This window comes from Cariama cristata, unplaced genomic scaffold (assembly GCF_000690535.1).
Source record: "Cariama cristata isolate BGI_N322 unplaced genomic scaffold, ASM69053v1 scaffold40361, whole genome shotgun sequence".
Taxonomy (NCBI): domain Eukaryota; kingdom Metazoa; phylum Chordata; class Aves; order Cariamiformes; family Cariamidae; genus Cariama; species Cariama cristata.
The window spans coordinates 1,610-28,905 of NW_009598237.1; the positions used below are offsets into that span (position 1 = coordinate 1,610).

The following is a 27,296-nucleotide window of genomic DNA, read 5'->3' on the forward strand; positions in this document are numbered from 1 at the left end:
ATTTGTCTTGGTCAGCTTCCACTCCTTCACTTTCTGTGTCACTCGGCAATATCCAAGGTTGATGAGCAAGCTGAAGCTGTTGTAAGAATTCATCCTGCCACAAACAGATCTATTTTAGATAAAATGACAGAGAATGGTTCTATATAAGTGCAGACTGTAGCAAACACTAGCCTCAATTAACTAGAGGAGAAAGCCTTTAATAATAATAATAATAAAAATATCCTGCTGTGAAATAAAACCAGAATGCAGAGGATATGCAGGTTCCCTAGAAATTTTTTAATTTAATTCTTATTTATTTATCTATTCTGAAAAAAATATAGTCTCTTAACCTCTTTAGCTATATATCTGCTATAGCCAAAGACATACACATACTTAGAAATGCAGTGACACAGAACCAAATCTTAATGCAGATATTCCATCTGTCGCAGCAGTTTTTGGACTATGCCTAGACATGTCATGCCCAATTTGCTTAAGTAAGGCTTTCATTTGTCAGAACTTTCACTGTCTCCAATCTACTAAGAACAAGGACCTGAAACTTGTTTAGAACCTATGATTTTACTGGAGAAGGAGAAAGCTTAAGAAGGAAAAATGCTATGGAAACTTTTGTCTTCAAGATACCATAAAACTCTAAGTATCAAAATATAAATGTTTTACACAGTTAAAAATCCATATGCAGCTGAATATATGCTTATTACAATGTTTTACAATCGCCTCCTTTTTATATAATGTATTATGCATATATATAAAAATATTTTTCCATACGCGCACACATATGTACGTGAGCACGTACACACAGAGACATATAAAATACTTTGACAGGTTCCCTTGCAATAAGGTGAGAGATGAGACTGGAATGCATAGTTTTATTTTCAAAAGCAGTTCAAACATGCAAGTCTCTAAAAGAGAACTTCAACATTGGCCAGATATCATAAAATTACTGGCCAGATTCCTGTAAGTACCCCCCCAAAAAGGGGGGTAATAGCCCTGTCTTCTTTTACACCAGCTGAAAACTGGAATCTACATATTCAAAGTTAAATTGTATTGCACAGTGCTACAGGATATTTTTTATTGTTAGGCTATCTGGTTTAAAAACAGAAACCAGGCTTGTTTAAATCAGTTCTTGGAGATCGAAGGCCGTTCAATCAAAATCTAAAATTATTAATTCTGTTAGCAATCTGTTAAAAAATCCACAGAGACTGCTGCAAAGGCCCAACATTAAGCTGAGGCAGAAGCTCCAGGCCTTACGCATGGATTGCCATTTCCAATGGGCTCAGCGGTCAAGCAGGTTGCTGACTACAGCATTGACCTGGGCAAAGTGTTTTGGTTGATGGAACAGGATTCTTGCAGTAGGAGCGACTGGCTCTTGCACTGATCAGCATACTTTTTCATCTTCCAAAAACACAGAGCAAAGCACTGAGCCAGGCAGCACAACAGAATGGCAGTATCTGACCAAAAAGAGAGTCCTTATCACATCAAGTTATGCTCTATACTCCAGTAAGCAGGAGGAAAACTTGTGTCAATCATTGCTACATTCAAATAATCTGAAATTTCCCACTGTTAACAATGACAGACCAGATTACTGAATACTACTTTAAACTATCAGATAAATAAAGTGATTGTAAAATTCCGAGTGTCCAGAAAATGAAATGGCCAACAAGGGAGTCAGTAGTATTTTCATCTCAACAGCTATTGATAACTATCACAGAATTGTGTCACTTTAATGGAATCCATCCTAAAGAGAGAAGCAGGATTCAACATTCCTTCGTCAATTTATACAGGACACCAAAGGATAAAGTAAATGCCTAAAAGTATCTCTGCCAAAGGATTTGGAACCCTGATTTATTAGTTTTATAGAGATAATAAAACTGTTTCTCTAGGTAGCATTTCTTTGCTATAATTCAATTCAGCCTTGAACAGAGCTGATAATAAAACACACCTGTTAGAACTTTGTAATATTATGTGTGCCAAGAGGCAGAAACTTGTCCACAAAATCTCAGTTCATTATAAGTCTTGAGCATTAAAAAACCCCAAAACATTCTTAACAGCTGATATGTTAAGTACTTGTCAAATTATTTAAGATTTGTGCTATAACAAGATTAAACCACCCTGAGCTACAGCATGAACTTTACTAAAACTTAAGAGTAACTCTGAATTGTATTTATCAGTAATATTTTTGTATTTTAGACTTGTTATGTTATTCTGAAACACATTACAAACTAGGAAGCATATATAAGGCATTGAGAGCTATGTTAAAATTCCTGATAAATAAACAAGTGACAGCACTCAGTGTAAACCCATGCAGATTCTGAATTCTTTAATTCAAGCTCCTTATGGTAAAACATGCTTCGGGTAGCCAGTAATCACATCCTTTTCAATTGACTTATTCTCATCAAATATGTATCAACTTTATACTGGTTAATTCCATAAACACCACCTAAGAGTAAGGAAGCAGAATTATTTGCAAAACCTTATCACAGTATCTTCTGTAGGAGTGGCAATATGAGCACAGTGTATTCACATCTAGTGGGAATTCCCAGTTCACACCATAAGGCTAGGAAGAATAAAGGCAATTTCCCTTCTTTTATTTTACTGTTTTCATACAGCAAGAGGATACAAAACCTATAATGAAAGCTGCAAAATAATTTACAGTATCAGCCTTGAGTTTTGTATATCTGTGATGCGTAAAAGTACAAAGACAGAACTTTGTTGTTCTCTTCCTACCCCAGGCCACCTTTGACTTTTTAAAATTTGTCTCCATGATCAGAGAGAAGCTGTGACACAAAAGAATGAAATCACAAACAGGGGGACACCTCTAACGTGGCAAAAAATGTCATTGAATAGAGATACTTCCTGGCTGTGCTCTGTCTAAACACACTTCTCTAAGTGACCAGGAACTTCAGTGGGCAAAGACAGCTTAAAAGAGCTCCCAAAGCTTCTACTATAACTCTCCGAAGATGGGGCTGGGAGTGGCAGAATGGCCAGACCTCCATCAGCTACTTTCTGACATCCGAGGGCCTTTATAGCTTGGCAGAGGAAGGTCTTCGGTATGAACGTGTCATATTAGCAGTTTTCCCTTTGGAAGCAGAGCTAGTCCCAAGGCAGGTTTCCATTAAGTCAAAGGTCACTTGTGCATGTTAGGAAAGGATAAACAGGGTTTGAGCTGGGTCACTAGCAGCCAACGTACTATTGTACCCAGTGAGCAAAGAGAAAGAAAAGAATTTCTCGCTTCTAGAAGGGATTGTAACAGAGGATAAGATCCTGCATAGAAGTGCTGAGATTTAACAACAGCTTTACAGTGGGGTTGCTGGATGAAACTGGACATGCTGCTCCAACTGTAAAAGAGGGTAATAATATTGTTCATTTCTTAAAGTTCTTGAGATAGACATATATATATATATTAAAAGTATAACAACACACTTATTGTAAGAGCTATCAGCAAAGCTTGGGATTTGGTACAGAGAAGTAACAAGTCCCGGCGAATGAAATGGGACTCATGGTTATTATTACTATAACTACAGAAAGGCTGTGGAAGAAAGCATTTTTAATTGCCTGCCTTGCTGCAGGAAAGATCAGAAGTGATGGACAGACTGCATGTCCCTTGGTGGAGATGCAGGGCTCATTACATGGCACTTTCAGGAATCTATACAATAATTCTAGTTGGCATCACATGACTATGTATCAGTTAAGAACAGGACGGATTAAAAAGAAAGAAAGAGGAGTGAAGTGTTTAGTGGGAAACAATGAAACCCTTCATTTTTTCTGAACATTTTCAGTTAAAAATGAATTTCAATTCTTATTTTCTGGTACGTGAGAAAATTCCAACACACAAACACACCCAGCCCTCAAAACAGTAGACAAGGGTTTGGTGGGGTTTTTTTTTGTCAAAAAAAGAGATTTGTTACAATTACATATTATTTTCCGTGGAAAACTTTTGGTTTGAAAATACATCACCTATCAGTGAAGATACTTTCAACAGAACTGTAGTCACCTTCAGTCCTCACGTCTTTAAGTTGGATATCCAATTCTAGGTGAAGAAGTAGCTCGAGTGATGGGATTGGTGCACTACCATTCAAACACCAAAATGAGAATGTTTTTCACCACCAAATTTAAGTAAGATTTCCTCCCCAAATTCTTTAGTTTTAGAGCTATCTGTGCCTCATTTCTTTCTTTCACAATAAATACTGGATGCCATATACTTAATTGCAAGATTATACTAAGTATCAAATCTCTAATTTTCCTACAAGCATCTCTAAGCAATATTATTATAAACAACATTTTTTGATTTTTTAAGACATCATTAGACTGATAATACATTGTGTCAAGTGTCATACCCAACAGACTTTTAAAACAAATGATACTTCTCAGAAAAAATTCTCTAAAGGCATGATATTTTTTTTCAGTCTTGGAAAAAATCTCTCCAGGCTTTGACAAACAGATTACAAAGAGCTTGGTAATAAATGGTGGGAACCGACTTACTCCACCATTAAAAAATTAGCAATGTAGACATATAGGTCCTTCTCGAGTCAGTACAGAAGGACTGGCATTTCCTGAGAAAAAACTCACCTTTATAAGGCATGTATCTGAGACAGACAGCAGGGTTATTCTTTCACAGGTGCTTTTATTTCCACTGCCTACACACTGAAATTATCTTTAAGGCAGCTGAGGTTAGCAGAGGAGAATCCCACTCAAAATTTATAAGGTACTTTAACTTTTTGCTTTGTTTTGTTTTAAACAAAGACTAATCCTGCAAAAGCCATTAGTACAGGACAGTAAGTTTTTATGCTCTGAATCAGTCTAGTTAACATGCATACAGTACTAGACAGTGATTCAATGATGTTGGACATTTTCTCATTGCAGTTCAGCTTTGTGTTTAGCAAAATTTGTCCATTCAGCGATGCCTAACTAATCATTCCAATGTGTCCAAAATATGAAAGAAAAAGCTGACCAAGGAAATATGATGCACTGCCAGTGCAGCAGGATAAAAACACCCTGGAATCATAAAGATAAGATAAAGTTGTGTTTAATATTCCAGAGGTATGCACTTCTTAGAAATTGTAAGAAACTGCTATGCATCATGCAGGCAAAACCCTACAGAACTCATGGAAAATTTGGGGGACACGAGTGTTTCAGGATGATTTCTGTAATAATCCTGACATTCTCTAATCAGTACCTCTCAAAGCTGAGCAGTATTTCCTTGCTAATTTTCTCATCATTATATTTCAAGTTCTTTTCGGAGTAGTAAGTTACATTAGGTATACTGATGTTACTTCAACATAAACCACAATCTTGTCTTCACGTTATAGCAGCTCTTAAACATAGCAAAAACATTAAATTGAAAATCTTACTTCTGATAAACTGCTTCTCTGAGTAGTGACAGTTCCAACAATGTCTCCACTCATTTGCACAGAGAGCCCTGAAGCAGCGCTGAGGGTCCTCCCCATTTGGCTCTTAGATGTCAAAGATCTGCTTCTTTGCATACTAATGATGCCTTCCCTATTTCCTTGGTTGCTAGGGGTAAGAGGCCGCGGCAGCAAGCTATTTGGGGTCACGGGTCTGCTCCCTGGAGTTGATGGAGTTGGTGGCCTGTTGGTTTGTGTACCGGGCGTTGGAGGCCTACTGTTTGGAACACTGGAGACCTGTGTTCTGCTGTTAGTGGGCAGCGGCGGTGATTTGTTTCCTTGGAGTTGAATGTTCTTCCCCATTTGAGTTGGCATCTGAGGCTTCGCATTTTGGCCCTGTGTAGCTTGAAGATTGCCTTGATGGTCAGATGTAACTAAACTATGATGTTGGATACTAGGGCTTCTTGAGAGCCTTGCTTCTTCCCATAACGCTAGGTCCTTCTCAATATCTGTGCACACAAACACAAACAAACAAACTCACTCACTTTCTGTTTTTCTCTGGTTTAAAACTCTTACAGATTTTCTCCAATGCAAGTGACAACCTGAAGCTGTGCAGACAATATCTATTCACCCTTAAAGTATAAGGCATCAGAATTAACAGTTCAAATGTTTGACAAGCATCTCTTCAAAGTTTATTTACATTTGATTTACTGCAAACACAGCTATGCACAGAAACAAAATATTACCACTTCACTGAACGTCAATACGACCTGTAAAAAATCTCTCTTGTTTCTTCAAAGTCATCTCTCTGTGGCTTTTGCACAGTTCCTCATTAGTATCAAACTAAGATGGAGCAGTGAGCTATACTTGCCATCCTCAGCTGCAGTGAAGGGCAATCCAACCTGGCTCAAGGCAAGACTTTTGTTTCTGGCATCGCTGTCTATCACCCAACCAAAACTCTGGGGGAGATAACCCTTGAACTCCAGCACATCTGGATCTGTGATCCTGTTTGAATCTGAATTTTGTGCTCTGGCCCGCTGTCAGTGCCACATCAGGTGATGGGGTCATCAACATCTAGAATCCAAGGAGAAAAGGTGGCCACCATTTGGTGGTCCAGTCATACCCCTCACACAGCCATAAGGAACAAGATCCTATTAAAAACCAGAACAGATCAGGGCTAGTGACAAAAGGTGCCTTCCAAATTCATTTAAATCATATTAATGCTTCTAACGACTCAAATCAGATACATTCAACAAAGTTAGGTGAGGGTGGCTGGAATTCAGGTTAGCATTGCTAACATACTGAAAGTCTTTGCAAGTAAAAATGTTAAGCTTAAGGAACAGTTTATTCAAGTTTATTTTCTCTTACACAATTGTTATGAATTTTCATTCTCACTGGCATGGACTGTGCTGTAACTTGGGTTTGATAGGGTGAGTTTTTTATCTTTGGAAAAGCAATGCCATTTCCCATTAAACTGTACAACTCACGGTCCCAGAAGGTGTAAATCAAGAAAGACTTATATAAAATAAGCATTTCATTTTTATTTTGATAACAATAATTTCAGGTTCTAAAAGTCCTAAAAGAAACAGATTCTAAACTGCATATAGGAAAATCAGATTTTCTTTCACGTGTGTGTTTACCAGTAGGTATGTAAAACAACTAAAGATGTGCCGCCTCTAACATTAACTTATTTTATAGGAACTCCTTGAAAACAGGAAAATAAGCTATGTTAATTTGATGTTACCAGTCTAATACAAGATATTCCACACATTTCAAATGATATTACTAGAAAAGCTGGTAAAACTGCCTCTTAACTCTTTAAAGATCAAATGTTTTGCTGTTAGCAAATTTCAAAACATAGATATTGTTTCTAGCACACAGTTAAGAATATTTCTAATTGCTACCTTGCTGACCTTTTAAAATTAATTTCCTTTTTAAAATAATTATGTCTTGAAGTACTCTTCCATTAGGCTTTTTAAAAAATCAATACACATCACTTTGGAACTTGCAAGATGCCTGGCAAAAATTCAAGGGCCAATAAATGACAATGTGGGCTACCTGATTTAAACCAAATGAGGAACATGTTCTTTTAAAGATTCAGCTTAGCCTATGTCTTTGTGAAATTACAGACCTCTAACTTCCCCGTGATGATTCAGTATGCTAAGAAATTATCTGAATATTGAATGACTTAATAAGAGTTAAATAAACATTTTCTTCTGGCTCATGTTTCCTTAGTTCCATATAGTAACCAAGCCTGCAGATAAAAAAAATTATTCTAATAATTTCTCCACATATAATTATCATGTTTCCATAGCATAATTATTCAGTTTTACTTAGTCTTCTTTTTGATTTTGCTTCAATATCAGCTTTTCAACCAGAGAGAAAAGAAAAAAAATAATCACACATCTCCAGCTTTACAGTATTATCTGATCTGTAGTAAATACCAGAAATGAATTATGACTTAGGATTTTTTAAATGCCTTGTCAATGTCATTTAAAGGAAAATAAAATGTAGGCAACAGAGCAACACAAAGGCATTTTACTTTTATATCATAAATACCAGAACAAGGCTATGATTCATAACGTGCTTACAAACTGTTTATGCATTTAATAGTTCTTCTTGTGATAAAATATATTCCAGAAGTATTCAAAGGTCACAGAATCAGCGTAACAAACCAAATGGGCAAGATACTGGAACTAACTACCCCCCAAAAAAATATTCTTTGCTTGTGTGTGATACAAAGCAGCCACAGTAACATAAGAGACTGGATCTTAAACAAAAGTATTACAAGCCATATGTAGAGAAAGAAAAGAAAACTGATTGTTTCAATATCTGATTTTGTAAAAATGCTGCTTTCAAACATCCAGATACTGAGGCAGCTGTTCGCAGTTGGTGATAGTCCCCAATTTAGGCACCGGCACCAAATTGTGCCTTACATTACCAGCGAGTAGCAGAGGAACTGAAACAAGGAGACTTGCTGATATCAGAGACACTTGAACTTTTGCAAATGTATGAGACAAGGAGACATATAAGGCTAAGCAAAACCACTGCATTATTATCTGAGGTCCTTTGAGCTGATTCTTCACGGAAATTAGGTTATGCTTGTCTGTGAGGGGAATAATTGTCTCAAGCAGCACTGGTGTTATAATAGGACATGAATTATTAGAAATACAAGAGTCCACAGTCTAATAATTGGGCTGTTTTCTTGTGAATTTCTCAGGCGGACAAAAACTACTGAACGGTAGAACGACTGAACCCCATGCTACAGCGTTACTGAAACAACGGGCCCAAAGCCAAATGACAGCAGTAGCATTGATGTGAGAGAGAAGACCTTGTAGGTCACGCAACAGCAAACTGAATCTTGGACACTAAGTGAATGTAGCTAGTCAGCTTACAGTCAATTAAGTATTTAAAATCCCATGAAAATCTATTGAATATGGTAGTTATTACTGTCAGCTTTGTCAAGGGAGTTCGAAAAGAACTGCATGTTTCAGAGCACGCTGCATACAAGAACAGCTTGTACAACCATGGAAGTGCAACCAGTTAGGACCTAACTCAAAGCAGGGTGACCTTCACCAGACCTCTCCTGCGTGACAACTGCAGCAACACAAGGGAAGGCAAGTGCTGCCTCCGGCAGAGGCCCCTGGGGTACTCGGGTCCCTGCTACGTCACAGAAGCCCGATGACCACAGCTCGGCCTGTTGGTCTCCTGGTTCCCACTAGATGTTCCCGGCAATGTCAGCTTGGAGAGAGGGCTCATGGATTTTCAGTCTAGTTTGGCAGTGCCTACATCTCTAATAGCTACAGTAACTTGAACCTGTCAAGAAAAATTGAATTACAGTATCTCTGTTGTCAGAAACAAAAAACATCTAAATTTTCTTCATTTGTAGATATCATAATTTTTCTTCCTGTTCCATTCCAAGCAAAACCTTTTTCTAAAGTGCTTCCCTCTTTGTGCTTATAGCTTTGTCTTCTGCCTTGACTTCAGCTGCAACAGTCCCTAGACTAAAGTACATGAGTTGTACCTCTCTTTAAATAGGATACAGCTCCCAAGCCTTTCACACCAGTGTTTCTGGTGGGATAAACGCCCAAAGTCTTTTAGAAAATCACAATGAAAGTGGTAAGTTCTCTGCCTCACTCTCTGAATTCCTTGGAAGAAGGGTCAGATAAATGTCACTCCTCCCTCCACCTTACATACACAATCCTTACGTTCGAGTTCTGCATTGCTTTTCATAGTTTGCCCATGAAGTGCAGCTTTCACTGCATGACAAACAGCATGAACAATATAGGACTAGCACGCTATAGGTCTATGTCATACCCTTATAACTAAACCTGAAGAAAATATTGATTACAAAGAACAACAAATTACATACTATATCCTAGGATATCCCTCATTAATTTTCACAGAGCTCTGAAACGTATTTTCACTGACGAAAAAGGATATTTTTGTTTGACCTTTTAGAAATGGTTACTCCATCAAAGATGTTGCAGATGTTTCACTGCACACCAGTTAACAGACTTCACTTAGCCAGAAGTCTCAAGAACAAGGTGGGCTTCTGCTGCCAAGCAAACTATTCTCAAGCTAAAGGTCCACTGCAGCCTTTTCTAGAGAGTACTTAAATGCAGATGAAGATCAGTACACCTCTATTGCACAAGTATTGGTGAAATGTGGAGGGAAAAAAAAAAAGAGGGTGTTATTAAGCTGTCAGACTGCAGTACATTTAACACATTTTAATTATGGTTTAATTACTGTATTTACTGTAATTACAGCAAAGTTCATTACATCTCCAAACACAACAATAATTGGGCTGTTTCTCTTCAATGAAGAAAACGAGAAGTTTAAGGTTTTTATCTGTTTTCATCAGCATGTGAGATAGATCATTTTTTCCTTCGTCTAGCAGAGCTAGCTGGGTGAGTATTGCTAGGCATTTTATGTTCCCTTGCTACCATACCTACCAGCTAGGTGTTTCTCCATGGTCTGAAGTTCTTTTGCTGCTAAGGAGTCCTTTAAGAGTTTCTGCCTTGGGGAACCTCCAGGTCTGACGCTCATGGCATCCAGGGTCCAAACCGTCTGAGACTTAACACAGATAAAAAAGAAAAGGGAACATTTTTAAATGTAGTTTCACACTTACATGTGACTCAATTAAAAAAGTAGTATCCTCATTTAGAACAGTGAATCTGATGGGTTTTATGAAGAATATATATTTTATGCAAAATATTACAAAATAGTATTCTTACCTTAAATAACATAAATAGTAGGCTTTATTTAAAATCAAGAGTTCTAAAGTAATTCAAATATATACCTTCACACAAGCTCTTGTTCCACGTTGAGACATCGTAACAGGACAAATTCTTCAGTGATTTACATTCTGTACAGTTCCAGTTACTTAGCAGGGGGTTGCACTTACTTTAAATTATCGTAACATTTGGCATCGTATCTCTGAAAAGCAGCACTTCTGGGAATATCACAGAATTTCCTAATCAAAATTGCCAGTGCTGTTTTATCACTGCAAGAAGTATTCTTTGCAGGAACAGCAACTAAATCATCAGAGCAACACAGCAATTTGGAAAGGGTGTCGGCAAACAGACCACCTCCCCAGTCACCTCACTATTGAACACTCTGGTATTCAAAATTATCTGCGTTTTCTGGAACCCATTCAATACAGTTACAAGAAATGATTTTAAGATATACTATGTGGTAAACTTAGTAAGTTTTTTTAATGCTTATTTGAAACAGACAAAAAATATATGACTGAGTGTGCAAGACTTGGTCATAACACCAACAAAAACATTAATTAAAGCATTCTTAACAGCCTATCTGAAATAAATTTTGCATTTCTACCTTACCAAAGCATTTCATCTGTAGTTTAGGGGGTTTTGTTGATTTCCTAGGTTTCCTAAAGAAACAAGGCTTATGCAATGGTCTCCTTGTCATTCACCTCTCACTAATTTTTTAATCTATTGGTAAACATCAAACAAATTTAGAGAGGGGCCAGGGTTTCAAAGACATTAGGTCGATATAATTTCAGGGAGAAGAATGATGGAGCGGAGGAGGGAGACCCAAACTGGTGAGGCCGTATGACCATCAGACATGTGGGATGCTGCAGATAGCTGCAGCACGTGCTCGTACTTCTCTGGCTGGACACTCATGTCATAGGGAAAGGTGTACCACAGTTCAAAGGATGAACATGAAAATACAGGCTTGATATCATCTCTATTCACAAAAAGTTTCCTTTAACCATAAACATGAAACAAAACATGGTAGCTGCTTTCCCTTTTAGAAAAATAAGCATAATTATACAGAACTTTTAATCTGTTCCAAATAAACACAGACCTGTGTGCAACCAATCATTGTGAACCATGTATCTTTAAAATATGTTAACACAGATTCATATTTATAAAGCAGCAGCTATACTGTAACGCTGCACATGCATACAGAAAAAAGCCTAGTCTCATTCATGAGCGTACAAAATAATTCGAAGATGCAGACAATTCTGTTGTTATTAACTCACAACATTTTTCGAACACTAATGAAATTTTTTGATTTGCTAATTGTTTTTTACACTAGTCTTGCTCTGGTTAAAGTTACCTGTATTTAATTCCAGGTAAACACAGAGGAACAGCTGAATAAAACTGTAAGTTACTCAGAAGTGGAACCGATCTTGCAAACACGTTTATTTCAGACATATCACTAGAACTGATTCATCTATTCCCCCAAGAGATTTTGAGCATTTGTCACTTCAGTCCTCATTGTGAATTCTCCATCCAAATCATAATCTGGCTTGTTGAGGTCAGTACAGAATATTAATCTGTATTAAGTTACTCACATTTCTAAACGTTTATTCCTAATAGATAGTTACCCAATATCTGTTTCTAGATGGAAGACTATTTTATTCTGCAAACAATTCCTCTGAAATAAACAAAGCTACGTAGATGGGAAGGGGGAATAGAGCCTGTAACAAAACTCTAATATTTTAATTTTCAATCTGGTTTTAGATATACTCTTCTTCCCAGACTTTTATGGTGGGAAAAGGCCATTTTTATATACATTTTATAGCGTATATTTTTTGTTAAGGGGGAAAAAACAGCAGGACTTCAATAGTAACTATTGGGGAAAAATCCCCAAGGTTATCAGGATAAATCCTTTTTGAATATACAATTTCATGCACAAATACAACTCTGATGAAATACGGAATAAAAACTAGTTAGTCGTCCATGGTAATACTCAAAGATCAAATTGCTCTTCTAATATTCTTAACTCTGACTATTAAAGTTCACCATAAGCCAATTATTATGGGTTTTCAATAACTCCTGAACATCCTAAAAACACAGACTCCCAAATGTTAGCCTGGTGAGACGGTCTCACTCTCCATGTCCTATTTTCTGGAAATGAAACGGAGTTATCTTTCTCTTCTACAAACCTCTACTGTTTCTTCTTACATTCTGCCTTTTCCTCTACTGTACTTCTTTCCTCTACGCACAGCAATCATGTCAGACACACACAACTAAGGTGACTGCCTGAGCAAAGGCAGCTCTCTGCTGCCTGTAGTAGAATCTAAGACAGATGCAGAAAAACTATTCTTTAACGGTAGTCATCATCATAGCGCTTTAGACATTTATAAAAACATGAGTCATGTTTAAATTAAATCACTTGCAATTAGGAGACTCCAAATCACAAAGACCATAAAACATCAGCAATACCTTCACATGTTTCAACACACATTTTAAAATCTGATATAAGTTCATGTAAGACATATAGATATGCCTGTGTATAAGCACATACAGGCACACAAAGGCAGGTACACACATGCATTTAATAAGTATTTGTGTCTGCCTTCATCCTGTTTACACACAGCTCCAAAGACATACAGAGTTTGTGTTCAGTTCCAGACATAGCACAGGCGTATATATTCTAAGAATAAATATTAATATTGTATATGATTTAAAACAAATACATTTATATATATTCAGTCTCTACCATTACATATTGTGGTATGTTCAAACTCCCTTTCAGATACACAGTTCCAACACCCTGTGAAATTAGTGAGGTACCTTTGAATTAATTTTCTCCCCAAATTTTATAACTCTTCCTGTGCATTTTTCTGTCCTATGTAATATCATAATCTTATGGCATTTTGTTAGGCAATAGCTTCACAAAAGACCAGAACAATATTGCAAGACTTGTTATGGAAGATTAGATATTTCATATTAGCAATTTAATTTCACGATAAATTATATGCTTATAGTAGTGCCTTCCAATTAAGCACTCACTTGATAGAAAATGATAATGATCTGGAAAAAAAAAGTACAAGAGTTTATTTAGACATTAAAACTGTAGCGTAACCGGTTTTTGTTCCTTCTCTGAACCTAGATATTTCAGGGCTATAACCAACAACATTTTTGGAGGCAGGCTCAAGTAATGTTTTTTTCTATATATCTAAATAATACTGAACATAAAAAAGTATTTTTTTAACGTTTTGAGACTATGAGTTCATCTAAGTGAAAAATGCATAAACACGGACCTCAGTGTCTCCAGCACACATTTTATGCAACAGCCTTACTCCTAAAAGATAAACACAAGCTGAAAGTAGGAGATGTTATCAAAGCGGCTTTGGAAGCATGTCAGTTCAAATGCATTTGTACAGCTCTAGCAGAATTCACTGGTGCTCCTTCTCTCCGCTGGATGAATGGCAGCAGTTCAGATGGGCCACTTAAGAAAGAGATTCAGGGTTGCGAGCCATTTATTTAAATCTCCTTGTTGCACTTCACCAACACCTATCCTTTGTCTATGGGTCAGGAATTGCAGAGATAATACACTCATGTCAGTTATCTTGGTCTTTAATCAGAATGATAGTAGACTGCAAGTAGTTGAAAAATATAGCATATAAGTATGTGCATAGAAGTCCTTCCAATTCCTTCAGTATCTTCCAAACTAAAATTGCCCTTGATCATTCATTAAGCTTTATAAATATTAGCACAAAATTTATAAATGGTCTATTTACATTAACATGATTAATAAGATCTAAATATGAGAATGTTCTTGAAAGACATCATGTCTTTCTAACTTGTAGAAACAGCTCTGGGCCCTGTTCATCACCTTCAAACTTTGAAGGTGAGGCAATGTCTCTTTGCGCCAGAAATATGTTCAAACAAAGCCCTCAGGATATATTTGTCAAGTTTTAAGGTCAACTATGTGTCCCTTTCTTAAGTGGCTTTCTTTACGTATCATCATAATTTCTTCACATACGATACATTCATTAATGCTTTTTTTACCTAGATCACGCAGCCAAATTACTGCTAAAATAAAAAACTATCAACAATAAAGCCAAACGTAATCTCTCTCATCACTGATTCCCTGAACTTCTAGTAAATACCAGAACTTACTGGGAATGCCACAGTGGAATAGCGATACAATTAAAGAGGTCATGAACAAGAACAAGAAATTTTTTCCAAGATCCCTATATGTGCTTCAATCTGCAGCATAATGTTAGCTTGACAGCATACATCAGCATAGCTTTTATCCCTAAAAAAACCCAGTGCGGATGTGAATGTCTTGATCTCACCATCGAGCTGACTTGACGTGGGCTATGTAATACCCACTGACACCTGGGGAGTTCTACAGAGGTGCAATATTTCGGAACAGCTAAGGCCAAGGGGAAGGCCTCCAAATGCCTACAACGTCATCTGGAAATCAAGTGCCTGTTCAAAAATAAATTACTCTTTCTTGTTGACCATAAAAACTGTTAATAAACAATGCAGCATTATATTTCTATGTCATTTTGGCCTGCTTCAGATTAAAACACCCAAGTACTCACAGGTATGTCCGTGCACACACGCGATCTCTTTCAGGTGTGGGAACAGTCCTCACCTCACAAGCGAAAGCACTTCTTCATTTTTAAAGACTATCTGAATTGCATGATCGCAATGAAATGAGGAAAGGGAGGTGAAACCCAATTAATTAGTTAGTTCCTCGCAAGCTGAAAATATATGCAATGCATTTTAATTGAACTTTTTCTTCTACATAGTTTTGTTAATCAAGTGCAAATTTTATTAGTACCTTTAGGAGGTAATACTGTAAGAAAGACAACCATGCTTAGTTTTCTATGTATAACCTACCATTTCTTTGCTGAATCACTTAAATATCTTAAATAGACACATTTGACAGAGACCCCTCCAAGTACAAAAAAATTCCCTTTATCGAACAATTTGCTTCCAAGGGTCCTTTCCGTTCTGACCAAGCAGCTGACAAGGACCACTGTTATTCATGCAGTGGAACTTTTTGTGCGATATTTTGTTTGAAGATTCTTCACACAACATGCATTTTCTGTAAGAGTTCACGAAACGTTTAATCTTTCAGCTTCCATAGTCTGTTCAAGGACATAAGGTGAGCTAGTCAACACGATTTTTTGGTACTGTAAAAATAATAAACCTTCTCAGAGCTCTGTTGCAATATTGGCAGCCACCTCTAATCCCCACCTTCCACATCAGGGCCTGTTCTACTTGAAATGCCGTGTAATTGAAATTACATGCTTTTTTCTTCCCATGGCAGTCAGCCAGCACATTTTACACCAAACGTTACACTAGAAAAACGGTCGTTTGAGTTAACTTACACATAGTTTTTCTGTTTACAGGCAAGAGGGAAGGAGGAAATATGTGGGCACCTGGGAATCACATTTGTTTCAGTTTCTGAAATGTAACCAGAATAATTTTTTTCTAAGCTTGAGTTCTGTTTTATTTGCTGCTATTTGGACTAATATTTTTGAATTTGTGATGCCCAGGAAGCCAAAATTTTAGACAGGTAAAAACAAGGCACTCATTGATTATTTTTTTTTTTACTTTTTTTTTAAAGTTCAGAAAATTCTTCCAATTTAAAATTACACTTTAGAGGATCAAATATTTCCAACAAAGAGTATTTTCACTACAGAAGGCATCTGTCCTTCTGTCTCCCCCATGAAAGGTCTCTTTGGAAGCACTAACCACACAGTGCATGCAACGCCTGCCAGTGGGCTTGATGACCTGAACTTGTGAGGGACCAGGGACTTTTCTGGAAGCAGTCCTTACCCCGGGGGTCCGGGCAGGGAGATGGGGTAGCCCTGCCACACATCACAGGGGTCAAGGCAGGCATCCAGGAAGGCTCAAGTTTTGCAATATGCAACATGATATCAGCAAAAACATTAGCAGCAGGTAAGAGGTGAAAAAAAAAATTTGAAGTACTGCAGGTGCTCTCCAAAGTAAAAGAGACTTTTAAAAGTAAGAAATAATTATTTTGCAACTGTCTGTACAAAATGCTATGTCTATTTTATGGATTTTGTTTTACATATGGAGGTATCAGCCAAAGAAGTTCAAGGTATGTAATTCAAACTACTTGCTTAACTACTTGCAGGACATATCCCTTATTTCCCAAGAACCTTGATATTATGGTCTTCTAATATCTTGCACTGTTAATTTAGCTAACAGTAATTAAACTTGTACATTTGCAGGTTTTTTTGGACTAGGTGTAGAAGAGTTGCACTAATCTAACACTATCTGTTATTATTACTTTTACAGAAGATTTAAAATTTAAAGTTGAAATTTAAAACTTTATGTGCCTGAATTTCTACAAACTTACAAAAGTCACTCAGATTTGAAAACTTTTGTATCAGAACACACTGATTTTGTGTGTATAATATATAAATATGACCTTCATAATTCATACTACCTCACAGGCACACTGCAGTTGTTCCTGACGTGGCAGTAGAACCTTAAAACACTTATTTTAATGATTAATCTGCCAAATGCTAAACAGTAACCCCAATCCAGCAAATAATTTAGAGATTTAGTTAAACACTGACGTTGGGTGATTTAGAGTTGTCAATTATACTCAAACTTCTACAAGTAATTAAATTACATCGCAGCATTGTTCCCAGGGAAAACAGTGGGAGAAGCTAAGAAAATTTCTAACAATTACAATTTAAACCATGTATCACCAGAATATAGCTGTATTCAAGATATATTGATAGAAAGAAGTAAAAGCTTAATTTGTCCTTGTTCATGAAGCCTAAAGTCATTTCACAAATTGAATTACCATTAAGGAATTTCTGTATTTATCACAGAAAATCCATGTGTGTATTCCTTCCAGGAAAGCAACTGACAACTTCCAAAGCAGTAGGGAAAACGTGAGAAAATTTATTTAAAACACCTTTATAAAAGAATTCATTGGACTATTTTTCCCACAGTAATAAAGAGCAAAAACCCAAGGCAAATTCATGCAGAAATGTTTTTTGCAATAGGACAACTTTTTTTTTTTCCACAGTTTCTGTTACACTTGGATTCGTTTGCCTTACATGGATAATTTGCAAAGAAAAATATACTTTTTTACGTGCACATGCAAGGCAAGATGATTGAATGCAGATTCATATAAAAAAAACCAATAAGCATGAGTCCTGTTAGATCCAGGTGGTAAAAGAAGCAACTCAGAGGGAAGGCAAAGGCTACCCAGTGTGAATTGCCCAGTGCATATGCCCTCTTTCTTTCTGTTAGTCACTGTAAATTTAGTAACTTACTTTTCCATTTCTGTCAGCATTCCAGTCCTCCTGATTTTTTCCTAGTATTTTCTTAAAGTTTACTAGCTAAATATTGATAAAAGTCATTTACAGAAACATAACATAAAATAGGACTCTAAGTTCACCACACTGCAAAAATCTCAAGAAAAAGTCTGCATTTTGCCTAGCACTTTTTCTTACATTAAATATTTGACAGAAAATGAGCCCTGCAGTAAAGTAGGATCTCTAAGGACATTTTGAATGCTTGCTTCCACTTTGAATCCTTCAAAACACTTGGGAAGAGTGCTGATTCGTGTAAATACTTCAAACTGCTTTTTGCTAGCTTTACTCATTTATTCATCCAGTATGCCTTGTTTGGGATTGTGCAGTACTGAAAATGTAAGTTTTTGATTTTTCAAATATCAACTCTTTGTGAAAAATAAAGCATAGCAAAAGATTCTATTAAAAAAGTTTAAAGGAAAAAGGTCTAATTACAATAACTTTCAGATTCTTCAGAAATAGAACAGTAAACATATACAAAGTTACAAGAAAATCATAACGTAACCATAGCAGAAATTACATGAACCATGTTATAGACATAGATGTTGCCTATCTTTTCTAAGTACTAGTATCAAGATTGCTTTAGTCTCCATATCAAAGATCTTACACGTGGACTTACACACGGGACATGAAAAAAGAACCCACAGCTCTTTTCTAAAGATCCTTATGCACAATTCTTGCTGCTTTATCTCATAATTTTTCTCAAAACACTTTTCCTCTGAAGGCTGAGGCACTTTTAAGAAAATTTGTCAAATATACATGAGTAGAGAGGAATTTATGATAACGATCCATTTAACTAGCAACAGACTCAAATTACCCTATTGGAATGCACTGCCAGTATTAAACATGGCACACCTCGAACCAGATCAGGAATTTTTAGACGTAATATGCACATTTGAGTGAATGCCATGACCAATTTGTCCAATTTATGAGAAATGTCTGATGAGCATCATATTTATTCTATTTTTCCCTCATCTTGTATGTCATACAGTATCTCATATCTCATATAATGTCTGAAAATCATTTCAAGTCACAAGAATGCATTTTAGTGTCAATTCTGAAGTAATTTTAGAGGCGTATTTCTTACTGTTTTGAAGGATTTGTGGGAATCTATTGCAAGAACACATTTATCTTCACAGCCTTCCTATAAGGAACCTCACTTTTACCTCTATATTTTATATGTCAAGATTGCCAAAGAATAAGGCTCATTGGAAGTTATTAGGGGACAACAGGACAGTTCCTTCAGACCCCTAAAAGGCAACAACAGTTGGATCATTTTTTTTTCTTTTTGAGGAGATACAGTTGCAGACAAACATACAGTGTTGGATACCTGAATCTTATTCTGAATAACAAGCCATTTTAAAGAGATGAAAGTGCACAATCTTCTAGCTACACACTATTTAAGCAAGAGCTTTAAGATACAAAACACAAAGAACCCCAAAAGCAGACAAACTAACAGGTACTGGTTTATGGCTCCGTAGAAACTTAGGCAAAGGACTTTCCCAAGATCGGAGGAAAGCAAAGCTAGCTGCCTTTGCCCTAGGGAGAGGTTGGGTGGGCAAAGCAATAGCTGCAACTGCTCTTCTTGCCTTTGCTTTTCAGCACCGGCAATAACTACAACGGTCAGTCAGGCTTTCAGGGATTCAGCCCAGGCAACTCCGCTGCCCTTGGCACTCTACTGCTCCAGGCGACCCCACCTACGCTTAGAACTAGCAAAGCTTTAAATCATACATGTACCTATTGTTTGTTCGTAAGCATGCACACACAAAGCGTATCTCTAAAAATACACAGCTGAAGGCTGTACATTTCTGTAGCAGGATTTTGCTAATAAACATAACGATCTTTTGTTTTCCTTGCATCCTTATTTTTCTGTGTAATTCAATTTATTGGTTGCTCTGTCCCTGTGCTACATGTCTGCAAGAACTGATAAATCAAAGCTGGTAGCTGCGGGTCCAAATCAATAAGATAAATGTGGGTTCAGAAACAGCTGCAAAATTTATTATACCTCTCTGTTCACCGGCGTGAAGCAGAAAGGAGGCTTGAGAAAGAAGCTCAAAGCAATGGCAACTAAAGTTCTGCTCCTTACTCCTTTTGCCTAACATCCGCAAATGCTCTGTGAGGTTCTTGCATTCCAAGTTCTCAAAGAGCTTTAGGAATTGAGCTGGAACACCGTATTTGCCAACTGCTTTGATAACTCTGGTTGGAAATACTATATGTTCAGTATTATTTAGCTTTATTAGTAGTACATAATCAGCTGCCTGAAGGACTGCAGGATCAGCCTGCATTGTCATTTTTCTTTTTTCTTTAATACTGCCCTTTTTTCCTTAGCAAACGAAAACTGAGCCCTTCTTTTCCTTACTTTATCAACACTAAAGTGTGCTTTAAGCCAGTACTGCTGTGGTTAAACAGGACTTAATGTGTCCTCTTACAGCTGTCTAAAAGTTTGCAAAATAACTATTGTCAAGTTATTTCCCTTAGGAAAAAAGCAATCCCATCTCTAACCTATATTCAAACTTCTGATGCAATAGGACTAGCGCCAAAATTCTGATTATATAATTTTTCAAAAATTATTTTATTGCTGGTTATATTTTCTGCAAACTGCAAATCTGCAAAGGTTTTCTTAAATTTCAAAACAAAAGAACTGATGAAAATATTACCAACATAATATTGCATTCCTTAAAAAAATACATAAATTAGCCATACATTTTAAATAGACATATCGTTTATTAGTTTCGAAGGAAATGTTACCAAAAAGCTAAACTATAGTTGAGATATTATGTCATATTTCATAATGGAATTTAGAGTTTGAATTATTTTGTTCTCTTAGTTTTGTAAAAGTGAATATTACCTGGTAAAATGGATATTTGACTGACATTTAAGAATATACAGACATAGTATAAAATGACTGCACTTTCAATGGGAGCTATACATGTAAGTCCAAAAACATATGGTGTTGTAGGAGATTATAATAATGTATTTCAAAATATCACCCTTCCTAGAATGAAAAAATTACAACAGCCAGAGAATTGAAAATTCAGAAGGGTTAGGTAAATTAAGTTTTCTTCTCTCTAGGATGACAGTGCTGGCAAGCACAACTTTTACCTTTATGCAAAATCTGATTTTTATCAAACTATTTTTAAAAATTACAGGATTATCCATAAGGGAAGATACTTACAGATCCTGCCACTTGAGAGGCACTCTGAAATTCATCAATATCTTCCGGAAGTGTTTCAACCCCAGGTACTTGAGCTGTTCCAAAGAGGCAGAAGAGAAGTAAATCACTGTAATTAAGTAAGCATTAGTCACTTTGAAAATAAAATGCCTATAAATTAACTGCTGGGAAGGTAAATGTGGCTACTGTAAATGCACTGATTTTCAGTTACACTTCAGTGGATTTTAATTTATGTCTGATTTTATGGCTGAATTTAATTTATAAGCTTAATGTAATGTGGAACAGTGTTTCTAACATGATTAGAATGATAAGCAAGCTTCCTTCAGCTGCCAAGGTGCCTCGTAGGATATTGATTATTTGTACTATTAAAACTAAATACTGTTTGTTCTTTACACAAGTGAGTAGTGGATCTTCAGCTTTAATAAAATCAATAAAATTAGATTTCATTAATTCTGTTAAACTAATTAGAATATAGTTACAATCCTTGAAGTAAGAAGTTCTAGTCACTTTAGGCACTGTTTAAAAGCCACGCAAGCTATAATTTTTGCCCATACCGCCACATTTGTAAAACAGCATGACTTGGCGAGAAGTCTAGAATACCTCTTTGACACATACGTAACGACTTAAGGCAGAATTTAGGTACCTACGTCAGAGAAAGCAATTTCCAAGTAACATGCTACGCAGTTTCACTCTTTGCCTGACAGTCTGCCAGGCACTTAAACGCTGCTCATACGCAGCCTAAGAAAACAAGATGCCCTGACCTTCCCTAGGTCCTGCTGTCATTCAGACACTTGGTACGGAGGGTCCTTATGTTCCCAGAGTGCCCCGATTTGTTAAATATCTCAGTCTATACTTACTATAAAGACAGAACTATACTGAAGTACAGCAACTGTGGTTAACAGATTCATTGCAAACACAAATGAAAGCGAAGGAAGAAGAGGTGATGATGATGCAAAGTTGTGGTCAGAGAACTGTACCACATTTTTGCCACTGCCATATCTAGTTTTCAACCCTAATTCCCATATATCTGCACCCTTATTAATTTTTTACCCAGTTCCATCTGGAATAGCACTATATATGTTTCATACATTCCTATTTCTATTGAACATCCCCAATTTCAAACTTTTCCTCTACATCCAAAGGCCTGTTTTGAACTTTCTACTATATTGGCACTTTAAAGGAAAAAAAAAACCAAAAACATGTAGAAGCTACACATTCTAGTCATTTCAAGTTTCTTCAAGTAGAAACTTTCTGGTTTCTAGTAGAAACTTTTTAGTTTCTACTGAATAGAAACAGGAGCTGGCTAACTACAAATAATAAAAAAACAGTGACTCCTCTTTGATAGGGAATGAACTACTGATGTGAAATTTGCTTAGTAAAATCTATTTAGCAAACCAAATATTATGTATCACCACATAATGTGTAGATCTAATAACGCAACAGAACAGGAAATACCACATGTATACACTGTAGCATAGTAACATATAATCTATTATTTTCAGTCCAATTCTATTATGCCAGGCAGAGCCACAAAAGAAACAAGTCTTTGCACACACCTCAGAAATATGTGGAGTTGCATACTACACTGCAAAGTAACTCACTTTACAAACAGGTTTTCTCAGACAAATTGAGGAGTGGTTTTGAAGTTCAGAAGTGCTACTTTTTTCATTTATCCAATATTAAGAGTTTACTCCATAATAAGCTATTGTATTTTAACCTTCCTTCTACAAGAATGCACTGACTGCAAAGATCTTATTTGCAATAATGTCTTCTTTTCCTGCCTTTTATCATAGCTTTCACTCAAAGGGTAAGGTACTTTCCAGCAAAACAGACTGAAACAAGTGAAAAAAGGTCCTTGGTGCAAGGATAATGAACAATTATCCTTTAACGATACTATTTCTTAATATCCAAATTAAAAAAAAAAAAAACAAACCACCAAACATCACAGTAGCAGGTGACCTCTACAATCCCCCCAATCTGAAAAACAGACTGGGAGTTGACAGATGCAGATTTTTACTGGATCAGTCCTGTTGCAGTGTCTATTTTTTGAAGCCTCAGCCATTCTCCCCATCTATCTGTACAGAACAAAAGCAAGGCTTCATGGAGGACTGATCCAAGAGAAAAACCTGACAGGCTTGGCATCTTCAGGGGAAGTTTGCTGTGCGGTCACCGAAGCTGCTGCTTCTAATAAAAACCAAGAACTCAGCTATTAAATTCTTCCCTTAGTTCTTTCCTGTGAAGTGGTCCAATGGGAAAGAGAAACAGTTTTGAGAGGTATAGTTTAGGATAGTAAAAAGAAACTGCAGCGTTGAAGCGTCTTGTGTTCTCCGATCTTGAGACCTGATTCCCATCTCTCATTTTTACTACTTAGATCAAACACAACTCTGTCCAATTCAAATACTAGAGGGAAATCAGTGCAGTGGTTAATTAGAACCAGATCCAGATTGCCAGTGCCGTTGCTACAGTGCCTGATGCCGCAGATGATCTTTTTACATAAGTTATTACATTGACTTTATTAGGTGGAATTGCTTTAGTACGGCTTATTTTATAAGGGCTGTTAGATCAGATGTGCTGCCAATTACTTCTGAACCTAGTTCATCTGAAATCCAGAAGAGAGATGCTCCAGATCTAACAACTTAGCAATTTCCCACTAACCCAGAAACAGATCATTATGTAAAGAAAGCTACCCTCAACTTTTTGCTGTGCATCAGCACCTTGCTTGCCTATTCTTGAACGAATGGTTTACATCAGCACTTCCCAATGCATAGTTTGCTTTCAGCAAGGTCGCTGGTACTGGTAAGTAAGAGCAGAAAACAAATTCAAACAAACCTGGTAAGTGAAGCCTGCTAGTCACTTTTTCATGATATAACACGTTTTTAAGAGGATATAACTAAAAATTCTGTGCAACATGATGCCTTGGTTACTTAGGGTTTCCTAACAATATCTTTAGCAGTCTCTTCTTCTCATACATAATATTTATTGGAAATAAGTATCAGATGCACAGAAAACAAGTAATGTGCTGCATTTATAGGAAAGATTGATAGAATGGGCAGTTGCTCGAGCTCTGTGCCTGTTTCTAGTCTGTGCCCACTTGTAAAATCCAGCTGTGCTTTTTTTCAAATCAAAATGTATTACTAGCCAACATTTTAGGGAAAAGAAAAATATGTATTTTGAAAGACTGAACATTTCTGAGCGTCTCTTGACAGAAATTTGGCGGTACCTCACTGTTGACCTCAGTCCTTTTTGTCCTTTTGCTATTTTCTATATGTTTCTATATGTTTCTATATGTTCCTATATTTTCTATAGCTATATGACTAATAGGTTCATGTATATTCACAGACATGAGATAGATGTCTTTATAACAATATGAATGTCATTGCCCCACCTATCTATCTAACTTTTACTCCCTATATTTTTATTGGAGGTGTTTTTTTATGGAAAGCACTCTCCATCTTCTTTATATCCATAAAAAGGTCCAAGTTACAATGGCTATAGTACTCTTGTGCTCCATGTTCTCTGATCATGAAATATCCAGCTCCGTTATTACACAGCTTCCAGCACCTTCTGACAGTTTCACCTTCTTTAACCCCGGTGCCTTTGCCACTTACCAACAGCTTACTATTCTATTGAAGCCTACAGTTTCAGAAGATGGCATGGCAAAGTGGGCACATCTCCACTTCAACAAGGAGGGTACGCAGGAAGGAAAAAGGAAGGCAGAGATTTGTTCGCACCAAATTGCTTCAGGAACTGGAGAACTTTTTCGTACATGTATGTCTTACCCCTCGACTTGTTTCTGCCGCAATAATCTCATGATTGCCTATCCCCTTACCTATCCCAAACAAGCCACCACCACCTCCCTTCCTGGGAATTACTCTCATAACAGAAGAATTTTGCATTCTTTTCACAGGACTTGAGTGCTGTCACTAGTCTCGGTCCCTCTTGCTGACAATCTTCATCAAGCTTGTAAGAACATCATATTTTGAGATTCTGAGTCCCCTATTAACTTTTTTTTATAAGGTGGTCAACAGTAGATGAAAGGAAAAACAAACAGCATGACTGCATGAAGCCATGTGTTCTTACAAAAGCATTTTGAAAAATTGATCCTTAAAGACATACTAGTTACTAATGCTGACATACATTGGTTTACAAACGAGGTAAGAGGAATGAGTGAAAGCTCAGGTTACCACCATACCCAATAGCACACCTAATGGCACTAAATAGCAGACCACTAGTAGGATAATTAAAACCGACAAAAGTCAGTTCTAATTTGTTTTGCATTAATTAATCAACATAGCTAACTTGTCTGTGGCTGCTGAAGGCTAAACTGCAAATCAAATCCTCCAATCAGTAGACTCAGCTGGTTCTGCCCAGCACTAAGGGAATGAAAAGAAAGATTTATCTTTGCAGATTCTCTGTCCAAACCTCTGTTGCCTTCTGTCTCCATTCTAGTGACAGCAAAGATAAAGTTCATCAACTTAATCTTTCATAGGAAAGCAGAGCATTCTCTGGCAAGATATCCCTTAGGAAGTGCCTTTTCCATTAGATTCCAGGTGCTATTCTGTTCAAAAATCTGAGCAGAAATTAAAATAAGGCTGAGCATCCTGACTGCAGATTAGCACAATGTATGATTAGGTTTGTATGATGAGAAGAAATGTTCTTCAGAGCTATTGTATAAACCCCTTTTTATTTTATTTTAATTCTAGTCAGTGGTGCTTGGAGAGATCAGAGAAGCTTTTTTGATACTTAGTTTAAAAACAGGGAAGAAAATCTATACCTCTTTTTATTTTTACTGTATATTATTTGAATCCCATAGATGCATGTGTAGTATTAAATTAAATACTTCAAAGAACATTCTTTGGCACAGAGGTCAGCTGGCAACGAACAGCCCATGCCTATGCTATTAAGCTATTTTACATCCAAAATAGTGTGCTAACATACAAACTGTCTACTAAGAATGAATCCTGGCCTAAGGTGGCTCCCAAAATATGCCTAGGAATTATTCTGGAGTGCTAACTGGCCATGACAAAAAACAAGTTAAGGGCTCTTCTAACAGATTCGAAGTGCAAACGATTGCGTTCAAATGCCCAGGAACACTCTCTGGAAGTGTTTAATCTTCTTTTACAGACATAACCTCTACTCTTATATTCAAGATGTTGGTGTTTGGGCTTGGTGTTGGTTTTTTTTTTTTATGCACAGCAAGTATTTGTATTACTTACCATCAGAGTCTGATACTGCTGGCTCAGATGCTGGAGATACCATGGAGACATCTTCTGGCCTTTCTGCCAAATTATCTCCTTGCAACCTAAATTGTGGAAAAATGAAACAAACCCATTTGCAATCATATTCCATAGATAAGACATAGAAAAGCGTTCTCTCTGACCACATACCCTACTCACAACTTTGTGCTAATTAAAAGGGTAGCTTTGCTGAAAAGCCAACATTCATGGTTCAATCATATCATCCCAGATTGTCTAGTAAATAAAACTAGCCTCTAAGAAGCAGTCAACTGAATCCTAGCTTATGTATTTGCATAAGGCTTCTTTTAACAACAGTAGGGTTTTGGTGGTATTGTGTGCACATGAAACTGCAAGTTTCCTTCACTACATTCAAAAATATTTTAATTGAACAGGACCGTACTGGGTGTCTGTGTCAAGCTGTTGGCAATGGGGGGGTCTGCAGGGGTGGCCTTGGTGAGGAGAGGCTGAGGCTGCCCTGTGCCGGACACAGGTGCTTCCATCTGTCTCCAAAAGGCCCATGGCAGGACACAGCTGAGCCCCATACCCAAAATGGTGGTGCCTTGGAGAAAACACAGTTAAGGAAGAGCAAACAATGCGACACAGGCAGAAGAGCAGGGAACAGAAAGAGTGGAAAACAGCAGAGGGAACACTGAGGTCAGAGGAGGAGCTGCTCCACACTCTGGAGTAGATACTCCCGGCAGCCCATGAGGAGGAGCACGCCAGAGCCGATACCCACTGCAGCCCATGGAGGACCCATACCAGAGCAGGAAGATATGACCTGGAGGGACTGTGGCCCATGGAGAACTTGCAAGGGAGCAGATTTTTTTCCTGAAGGACTGCAGCCCATGGGAAGACCCCATGCTGGACCAGGTGAAAAGTGTGAGGAGGAAGGAGGGGCAGAGAAAAGCAGTTATGGACTGACCACAACCCCCCCATTCCCCGTCCTCCCTTGTGCAGCTCAGGGGGTA

General features: G+C 37.1%; 1 protein-coding gene across 1 annotated transcript; it reads right to left on the minus strand.

Annotated features, from left to right (window-relative positions):
• On the minus strand, positions 1-26,393 carry LOC104156794 (uncharacterized protein C8orf34 homolog; the record flags this gene model as incomplete). The annotated part of the gene is made up of 5 exons (XM_009709196.1): positions 1-94; positions 5,346-5,848; positions 10,295-10,415; positions 21,095-21,168; positions 26,308-26,393. Coding segments are annotated over 5 exons (878 nt in total), but the record flags the coding sequence as incomplete, so codon positions are not given.
• Positions 26,394-27,296: the final 903 nt, after the last annotated feature.